Raw genomic sequence first — 10,536 nt, 5'->3', positions numbered from 1 at the left:
TGAGAGAAAACAATCTGGTTATGTTTGAGGAAGTTTTTAAGGCAGTTTCTGTAAGGCAGAGTACACAGTATCCCCACCAACTGTGCAGCTCACTTGTGTGTGTTGGAAGCACAGAGCAGAGAGGGGAAGGCAGAGCTCAGTGTGCGGGGCCCACGGCTGTCGGAGCACCTGCGGAACCCAGCCGGAGTCCTGTGCTTTGTGTTGCCAAGGGCATGGGGAGGAAAAGGAAGTGAGGCTAGAAACCACGTGCTTGTGTTCTACATGCTGCCCAGAAACGTTCTGTACAAACCAAGTTCACCTCCTACCAGGAAATATTCCATACAATGCAGCTACACGGAGTGGGAGGTTTGACCACACACCCATCCACAGCCATACACGCTATAGTGGTTAATAAGGTATAAAATGTACCTCAATTTTGTACTTCAATGGGGGATGAGAATTTGACACAAAATTTTAAGGGACAGATTGATTGGTTTGTCTTTCTTGCCCTTCACAAAAAGAATGCCTTTTGGTAAGTCTTGGGTCATCAGTTATGCTGAGTATTGACCCAGGAAATTAAACTTGTGAGTGCAGTTGTATTGTTAATGCTATATATTCTGCAGTAACTGCATTTTTCACCGGCAATCCAAAAGAAACATACAGGCTGCTTTCAATAAACCAATGATTTGTGGACCCAACTGGCTCTTCTGATTGTGACCAGACCTGCTGACTATTTGTGCATCTGACATAGGGCCTAGGGTTACATCTTTGCAACAGTGTGTAAATTGGTTAATGTGTCAAATATTTTCCTTTTGCAAAACTGAGCATTGTTGGAAGTTCTGCAATTCCTTTATTCTGTCTCAGTGCTTCTGTTTCTACCTCTGTTTTTGAAGTCTGTACTCATCCTTAAACAAACACTGCCTTGTTAAAGGGAACAGAAAGGATTTCTAATATATCTCTGAGGAGAGGAAAAAGTACAGTTAAAGAGTTAAATTCTGTGTTATGTAAAGGTAAGAAGAAAAGGAACATGACAATTATTGCTACCCTTAAAATTATTTTTTTTTCTGAGAAATAAGATTTCAGATTGAGTTGATGAACAAATTGCCTTATTAGGCACCCATACTAAAACAATATACTGTGATTCAAGGCAAATGGATTTCACTAATTTGGCTACATGTGCATGATTTAGACATGTCTTCTGACCTCTATTTGTGTCTTTTTGTACAATTTTCATTGTGCTTCCTTATTTTCCCTTATCACAACTCGTTGTAACATAGCTCAGAACTTCTTTTGTGTATGATCTCTATCCTGTTCTGATGGTGAGGAGGCATTTGTGCCCAGAGCCAAACACGTGCTGAGGCTGCTGATGCCTAATGTAGTCACAAGGTGTAGAAACCGCTCAGTGTTTGGCAGGCACAAAAATAGTCTGCCAGAGCAATTTGCTTCCGGGCATGAAGGAATTCTCTAAGACTATTTTGATCTTGCATGAGACTTGTGAAATACTGAAGTTGTGTCATGTTCTGAAGTGATTATAATTTGCCCCTGACTTTAGATATTTTTGATTTCTGGGATAGCATTCCTCCATGCAAAAGATAGCTTAAGAATTCTGTGTTTCAGTGGCTCTGAACGTGCCATTTTCTCTCTCTTCCTTCTTGCTGGAATCTGCAGTTTGTTGCAGATTTCAAACCTGTCAACACCCCAATGTGTGACGCCAGATCTCAAGACATGTGAAAAAACTAAGCTGAGGGACATGGTAATATGTAGCAGGGGAAGAAGATAGAAGTTCTGCAGAATGTATTTTGTGCTGTACAGAAAACTTTCCTGTAAACTCCATTTTGTAGTTGTATAACTGTTATCAGCCTGTGTAGGACAGGAGTTTGGACTTCATGACTCTCCCTTGCACTTGAAGGTTAGAGGAAACCGGCAGTGCTTTCACTGCAGGGAGTTTTACAAGCTGCTTAAATCACAAACCTGGAAGTAATAAAAGTACGAGTAACTCCCAAGTTCAAGTGAAGGAAGTTGATGTTTTGAAAGTTCCCCCGGCTGTTGTAGAGCAGCGTCACCCGGCAGCCTGGCTGAATGCGGCTAACAGCAGCCCAAGCGGGAAGTGCAGCTGTGCACACACTCGGGCTTTCCCTCTGCAGCTGGCCAGTTCCGCACGCACCCGCCTGGAGCCATGACACGGCTCTGCCCCGCTGCTCCAGCCCTGCTGCTCTGCTCCCTTGCTGCGCTGCTCGAAACCTCTCTGCCACTGGATCATGTGCCCATGCTGCTTTGGTCAACTCAGAGGTAAGAAATGGAATAAAAGTGTATCCCTGCTTATGCTCCTGCTACGTGTGTGTGTGCACAGAATATATTGTGCCATCGAATATGGTAAATCAGCTCTGGGCAGTAAAATTATCCAGTAAATAAATTTGCACCTTGGCCATCAAACAAGCCAATGGATGTTTTTACCAATTTTTATTTATAATTTTAGTGTTCTAAGCTGAGCAGAAAAAAGAAAATAAATTCTGTAAATGAAAAATATGAAGTAGATATGCTTTATTCACTCTAAAGCACCTTTCAACCTCCAGTGTTAGAGATGTTATGACTTAAAGTCACAACATAAGGTAGTGACACAAAAAGGAGCTGACCAAAAACTCTGTGGCAATTTTTTAAGCCTTGTATTTCCTAACTTCTGAACCCCTGACTTTTCACTTTAATGTTCTTTTTAATATAGGTTCTTAAGTACATTGCTATATGTATGTGCATCAGTTGTTAGAAGCAACTGTAGTCTTGACAGATCCAGAGACACATGAAATTCGAGGCTTTGCATATACTTACGAAATAGGACTTTGAAGCTGTTCTGGAAGAACCAGATACAGACCTCTTTCTTTCCAACCAGGAATTTTATTCATGCTCACTTTAAGGATTTTGTACCATTACTTGGGATTTCCAGAAATATGGCAGGCTGGGCAATGCAGTAGCTTCAGGTGGATACTGGATATGTAAAGTTGTCAGAAAAATATGGCTCGCTTATTTGACACCTTTGCCGTATGTTTATTCTTCTTTTATTGATTTCCAAAACCTGAAACTCTGCATATAGAAATCTGCAAGTTTTGAAAAAGTTAGATTTTACAGCTTTTGCTTTGCTTTTTCCCCCTAGAAGAAGAAGAAAAAAAGAATGTTTCAGCCTCAAGGCAATTTTATATTCAAAATTCTTAATGAGTCACCCCTACATGACAGGCAATCATATGAGTATTAACCCCTGTATTTGAAAGCAAAGTAAATGTTGGAAAGCAGTGTTAGGTTAAAAGTGATTCTAAGTATCTTAGGAAAGATCAGTGCTTCCTTTGTCCTACTTCCTGGTTTATACAAAAAACATACCTGCTGTATATATAAACAAGATCTTATCATTTAATCCCATGTGGTAATAAAAGCAAATTTTCCATCAAGATGCCATTAGAAGCTTATTCTACTGCAGATTTTTCTTATTTATACAAATCTAGAGCAAGAAAATCAGGATACTGGACTAGGTAAACAGGTTCATGTCTCCAGGAATAGAACCTTTTGTGGAAGAAGTGTTCCTGCGACCATAATATTTGCATTTTGAAAGGAGAAGTTCTTGTGGGGCCAAAGTTAGTTCTGGTGAAGGTCTATGAAGCGACTGAAAAGAATTTTTTTTTTTTTTATTTTATAAAATAAAGTAACACTAGCAACAACTTTCTGTTGTTAACCCATAATTCTGTGCTTTACATCTTGGTACGTCACAGTGATGTGAGGTTTGTGCTGTGTGATCCACAGGCCTATGAAATTTGGAAATTACTATTAAGAGTTTTAGGAAATTTAACTACAGAATTGCAGTAATTATGGATATCTATGGATATCTGTCCACTTTGTAGGAACATGTCCCACCAGTCAAAAAGTTTAGCAATTCATTAGTTAACAGAAGTTGCAATTCGCTAATCTGTTCCATTACCCTTTCCCAGGTTACCTGTTAGGATTTGATATTGAATAATTGAAGGATACTCCATTTTGTTCTAGTTTAGAACTAGCCAGTGTTTGCCAAGCCATATCTCAGCTGTATTAGAGAATGTAAAACTTTAAAGCTTCTTTTATGCATTATTACTGTACTGTAATCATGCTATTAAAGATAATGTTAGATGCCAGATAGAGGTGGAACCTGCAGCTGACAAACACATGCAGTGCACAAAGCAAGGGGAAGTGTGATATCAGTTCTCAGAGGGACACTAGTAAATCAAATACCTCTTTCCTCTAGAAAGAAAAATGCAGATCCTTACTTGGAGAAGAGTAAGGTTTTTTTTCAAAAACAACATTCTTTCTCAGTTCAACTAGGGAATAACTCAGTATGTCACACTGTCCTGTTTTTCACAAAAGAATGTATCACTGGATATTCTTCAAATAACTCACATGGAAAATTTGACCTTTATTTTAAATCAGCCTTTAAACTAGCATTCCCTGGTTGGGTTTTTGAAGCAGGGAAAGTTGAGAGGCTCTTCTTGCATATGATATACAGAACAAATTTGATTTAGCCATTTTGAACCAATATTCAAAAGAATTTCCCTCCACAGATAAAGAGAAGGAGTTTGAGCAAATAAATTCATTAAAATTAGCTTTTGTGATTGCCCCCTCATGTGTTTGTTTTAGGAATGACTTTTTTCTACAGTCTTTTAAAATATATTACTTCTTTTTTTTTTGTGCTATGCTTATATAGGGAAAAGAATTCTTTCCTGGCAAACCCAGGTTATAAGTGACTTTGAGAAGGTGTTAATGCCAGTTAGTACATTTACACTGTTTCCCAAACTGCAGGGACTTTACTGATAAATCTGATGAAAGAAGGTGTAAGATAAAAAGGAAAAAAATTTAACTATAATTTTATTGGATGCCTATGGAGACTCTGTGTGCCAGCATAAATGCTATTTTACTTCCAGTGAGCAGGGGAAAGCATGATTTCTTAGATGGTAATCACAAGGTGACTGATAGACACAACTGACAAGAATAGCTTGTAGGAAAGAGTTCTGAAGCCAGCTACAAAGCAGAAATGTAAGATCATGAGTTAGACTGCTAGAAGTCTTGTTATCTTCCCATCAGCCCTTCTAGTGGCTCCAAATACAGGAAATCTTGAATCTTTGCTTCCATCAACGTAATTGCTCAAATTTCAGAAAGAATACTGTTGAGGAAAGAACATATTGTCATGTCGGAGCAGTAGGTAGAAGAAAGAAGCAAAATATCAAGCTGAGCTTACTTTCCTCAATTTCTTTAGGGCCTTGTTTGACTGTTGGAGTAAGGAGAGAACAGTTGAGTTTTAAGTTTCCTCAAACTTAAAGATTCCTTAGGATTCCTTCCACCTGTATATTCCTGCACACACATTGAAGTGCACACATTAGCAGAGACACTTGTCATTTTGAGCCCTGATGGTGCTGTGGCGGGGAGCCCGATGCACTTGGCATGTGGATGGCTGTACAAGGCTGTGTGTGTGTGTTTGGACACAGGATTTTGTGTGAGCAATCAATAACAGCAGTCAATATTTGTGCTGGCCTGCTGCCGGTTTCACACCGTGTCGTGTGTCACTGAGGTGAGGAGTTCAGTGGGATGAGCTTGATTGCGTTCAGGGAAGCACATCGTTGGTGTGCCCACAACCCCTGGGCACTCACAGATCTCCGTTTCTCCCTGCAGTTCACAGTAAAGCACCCAGTAAAACCTACTGACCAGGCAAGGAAGCTGGGGATGGGCTGGAGCACAAGTCTCCTGAGGAGTGGCTGAGGGACCTGGGGGTGTTTAGCCTGGAGAAAAGGGGGCTGAGGGGAGACCTTATTGCTCTACAACTGCCTGAAAGGAGGCTGTAGCCAGGTGGAGGTTGGTCTCCCAACTAGCAAGGGATTGGATAAGAGGAAACAGACTCCAGTTGCACCGGGGGAAGCTTAGGTTGGATATTAGGAAAAAGTTCTTCACTGCGAGTGTGGTCAGGCATTGGAACAGGGAAGTGGTTGAGTCAGCTGGAAATGTTCTAAAAACACGTGGATGTTGCACTTAGGCACATGGTTTAGTGGTGGACACGGCAGTGCTGGATTGGCAGTTGAACTTCTTCATTTTAGAGGTCTTTTCCAGCTTAAATATTTCTATGGTTCTATTTCCTGTCTAAACCTTGCTGAGAATGTTGCACCAAGCAGACAGCAGCAGCCCCCTCAGTAAAGGATGTAGCCTTCTCTCCTCCCATGCATAGTGTTCAGCTATCTGTTAAAAAGAAGCAAAATAAATGCATGCATAATATTGTGAATATAAGTATTAGGCAAATGCTGCATTTTAATAGAATTATTAACCAACTGATGTAGGTTTTTTTTAATGATGATGAAGTTACTAAAGTTGACTTCTTAAAAGTTAAATGTCACAAAAGGTGTTTTCAAGGTTACATAGCTAACAAGAGCTGCTTCAAGGAACAGGGAATTTCTTAGAAGCAAGTATATTTTAAAAGAGGATCATTAAACTTCTGAAGTTTTGAGTTCACAGCAAAAGCCTTTACCGTTGTGCTGCTGCAAATAATTCTGCTTTATTTGATGTGCTTTCTGTTACCTTAATTGCAAGTCCCCAAAGCTCTCAAAATCTTCCTTTTGTTTTTTTCCCCTAAGATGAGGTATAAAATGGATTTTTTTCGTTATTTCTAAAATAAATATACCAAGATATTCAGTGTAATTTTCTTTCACACAAGCCATTTTTTATCATCTCTTAATTTAATCTATCTGCTTTCTTTTAAATATCATTAGTGTTTTGATGTGGCCATGCAAGTCACAAAGTCAGTATGAAAGTCAGTTCCTGAAGAGTCATTCAGAATCTCTGGGACCTTCTGTGTTTTCAAACATATTTATTTATAAGATTATACTTAATTTTTTGAAATTGTGAGGTTTGTCTTCTCTGAAAAGTTGAGGCATGTCTGTTACAATATTTCAGTTGTTTGTGTTCATAAATATAAGTTAATGTGGATCTCCAAGCACAAATTAGCAAATAAGTGTAGATGCTGAGTAAAACGAAGAAAATATCAAGTATTTGATATTTGATAAGATATCAAAATTTTCTTTATCCAAAAAACAACATTGAACGCCATCTATGTGTTCATTAACCCTGTTCTGCCTCCATCTTAAAGGACTGCAAAGGTTGTTCCCATTCATGCTGTGCAGTGGTCATTTGAAAATTGCTTTGGGTTAGAAAATTTAACTTTTATCTCAACTTGATCAAATTGCAATCATACAATAATTGATGCTAGAGCACACAACAATTGCTGTATTCAAGTCTTTGTAATTAGAACTAGTTGGAGTGTCTGGAATACCTGTTTTCTCAGCTTTTAGCAGTTGATGTAAAGATGGGTAAAGATGGAAGTATATACATCAAGTTCACCATTTTCCACAGACAATTTTCATTAGTCAAAACATCTGGGATAAAAATGTTCATAAAAAGTTTCATCCGTATAGAGCCATGTTGCATACTGTTAAAATCCAAATGAGGTGTTGAAAGAGTAATGCAACCTTTTGTTTTGCCTGTTTTCTGTAGCAGCAAAACTAAATAGATGAGTTATATCTCTGTCCAGTCCTCATAGTGACAGGCTGGCAAAAGAGTTGTAAGCTGGGTGCCTCGAGTCATTCCATCAGAAGAGCTCCTGCTGCTGGAAAGGTGGCTTTTCTGAGTGGCTTCTGTAGAATGGGTCCTTCACCATGAAAACCCTAGGAGAGAACCTTTTTACAATAGCACTGAAATACGCTTCTGCTCACAAAAGTTTTATAAAATGTACTTGTTTATGACAACTTATGATCTACTCTGAGTTCTACTTCTCCTGACCTCCATGTCTCAGCACTGCAAAGTGTTTTGGGAGTTGGGGTGCTGTCTGGGAATTCTCCCTGAATGTTTTCAACACATTCTTCTTCATCACACCTAGTAGGTAACTGTTTTTTGGAAAGATGCCACTCTGCTGTTGTACACAAACAAGAGAATAGAGAGAGACATTACCCCTATTCATTCTTGCTGTAATACAGTCAATTTGATATAGGCATAAATGGGCAAGCTCTTTTGAGTAGAATGAAAGTAAACTGAACTGCAAAGTTGATCTTAAACCAAAGATGATGATTTCATTACCTGCCACTGCATATTTAAAGAAAGAAGAGATGTCATCACTGGCAGAAAATTTTACAGAAAAAGGAATTATTCCTTTGTAGATCACAGTGGAATCCAGACACTGCTGTGCATGAAGGACAAGTTGTCTCAGCACAGGAGCTGATGGTACTCTTGCAACCTCTTTTTACCCAGAACTCCAGAAACCTCGTCTTGTTCCTGCAAGATAGGGTATGTATACCATTTTCTTTCCTCACCAATACTGGGCACAAGTCTATAGCTAAATGAGATGCTATGGCTCCTTCTCACCAACCTACTCTCTTTGTTTTTCAGCTTAGCACAGATGATTTCACATACTTCAGTGAATCCTATGGCAACAAGAATCCATTTCAAAATGTTCAGGCAAGCATTTATCTCTTTTATTTCTTTATGTGCAGTATTTAAACAAAAAAGTAAAAGAAAGATGTAAGAAAGATGCAAAGAGACAATTACTGGCAAAAGGGCATTGAGTTGCAGAAGTTTTCCTATTTATTTCAAAATATTGAGATTATTCCAGTTTAAGCAGATGTGTTAAAGGAAATAAACAGAGTTTGCAGATACATGCTTTGTAGCTATTATATTTTTAAAGACTGAATTTTCACAATTCATCATAACTGACAAAATTATTCTTAAATGTGCTGCAATTTTATATTGTAAAAAACAGTATCAACTGTTCAAGATCAACACCCCAAAATTCTGTTTTGAAGTCATGAGAAGAAAAGAACTTATAGGAACCAATTAATTTTTTCTTATTTTCAGAATTTAATACCTATTTTGTTTTTACATAAGTTGAAGCTCATTCAGGGAGTTAACTGTTTTATATTTGTATTAAGTTAATATATCACTAGATGCTATATTGACTTAATCATGAAAAAAGATAATGCTAGTTGATTGACTTGAAATAAACTCTAGGCACAGAATTTAAGATGGAATCCTCCTGAGTCAGTCAACGTCTTCAAATTCTGTTCTCACTGAGAAGGTTTATAGATTTTGTGCAGAGCATCTATGGTTGTACTTACATGACAGTTTATTGAAATGTAATTAGACAAAATGTTCACTTGTGGAAGTCATAAAGACATTCCTGGAGGCAGTGCAGGATGAATGTAATATTAGTAATGTAAATGGTAGCACAGCACACGAGGAAGTGTAAATTCCCAAACACCACACAGCAAGCACTATATGTAATTAAATAGATAAATATTCACATAATACCTGTCTCTACATCTGTACTAAAAGCCTCACATCTTCCTTGTATGACTGGAACTGGAGATATTAATCTCTTTGTCATATAACTGCATTTTAACATTGATGCTAGAAAAGAAACAATTATTCAGAGTATCTACATGGGTTTTCTGAGGAATGAATGGGAGTCATAATCATCTGTACTGCAAGAATCAGTGGCTGTGTCTGCAGGCAGAAGCACTGGTTTTTCTCTGCTATGCCTTATCTTCTCAGGGTTTAACATCTCTGCAGGGCAGTGTCTGGAGCAAATTTTTATTGCTGCCTGACTACAAAACTTGTTTAATTTAAGCTGTTTGACATGCATTGCAATGCATGACATTGCAAGTTCATAATAATGTGGTGGGCTTATTCAAGTAGGCCCTCAGTGTTTAAGAGGCATATCAAAGTAATTAAAACATTCTTCTTTTGACTTGTAATCAGGACTCCATCAGCAGTGCAGATAGAGATTAAAGGCTTTAAGGTCTAGCGATAAGGCCAGAGACTGACAGGTTTAGAAATCAGGTGGTATACCAGGGGATTGGGGACCTAGTGAGGGCTGGTGAGGAGGTCCTCAGCTAATCAAAAGGCCATGTTTAAATAAATCTTTGTCTGTGTCTGGCAGACCAAAGGCTGATGCCCAAGTTTTTAACAATCTGAATAAATGTCAGCAACTGTTTTTTTCCTGACCTTGCCTCTGTTCCCTCTCTGTCTTGGAGATGAGAATTTTTTCTGTATTATGGCTTCTGTAAAACTGGAAAGTTTATTTTTACAAATTCCTCACCTTAACTCCAGCACTTCCTACATTTTTTCTGTTGGATTTGGCAATCTTTAATGCTTTTCTAGTGTTGTTTGATGGAAGTGAGGCGCTGTAATGTGAGTGAAAGAAAATGAGATGTATAAACTACATACTTCTTTTTCACCTAGGTGCCCATAGAGAGAGTTTTTTCAATATCTATTGCATAGGTTTTAGTTCTTAGGGCCAGAAAAGGAACTTTATAGTCATCCATATTGGGAGTAACAGAGTCTGCAAAAATTTGCTCGATTGCTATCATATTACTTGAACCCCACTTGAGATACTTTGGGTAAGAAATCAATTCTTAATCATGCTATGAAAGATTGCAATAACATTCACACAACACAGGACAAAGTGAAGGTTGGGTCTGAATTTTCTCACTGGGGAAATTATAATCCCTGATGTTG

The 10,536-nt window shown here is 38.3% G+C and overlaps 1 protein-coding gene across 1 annotated transcript in view; it reads left to right on the top strand.

Annotated features, from left to right (window-relative positions):
- The first annotated feature begins 2,026 nt into the window (after positions 1 to 2,026).
- LOC102099134 (V-type proton ATPase subunit S1-like) overlaps positions 2,027 to 10,536 on the top strand; it is a 50,330-nt gene continuing 41,820 nt past the window's right edge. Inside the window, exons 1-3 of the mRNA XM_005519518.3 lie at positions 2,027 to 2,268; positions 8,181 to 8,307; positions 8,410 to 8,478. Of these exons, the coding sequence (XP_005519575.2) occupies positions 2,156 to 2,268; positions 8,181 to 8,307; positions 8,410 to 8,478 (309 nt within the window). The 5' untranslated portion in view covers positions 2,027 to 2,155. The remainder of the gene's footprint in view (positions 2,269 to 8,180; positions 8,308 to 8,409; positions 8,479 to 10,536) is intronic.

The sequence above is a fragment of the Pseudopodoces humilis genome, chromosome 5, assembly GCF_049639895.1.
Source record: "Pseudopodoces humilis isolate 2021_Gansu_Grassland_sample_001 chromosome 5, ASM4963989v1, whole genome shotgun sequence".
NCBI lineage: Eukaryota > Metazoa > Chordata > Aves > Passeriformes > Paridae > Pseudopodoces > Pseudopodoces humilis.
The sequence above is the reverse complement of the archived record's forward strand: the minus strand, read 5'-3'. Positions and strand labels throughout refer to the sequence as shown.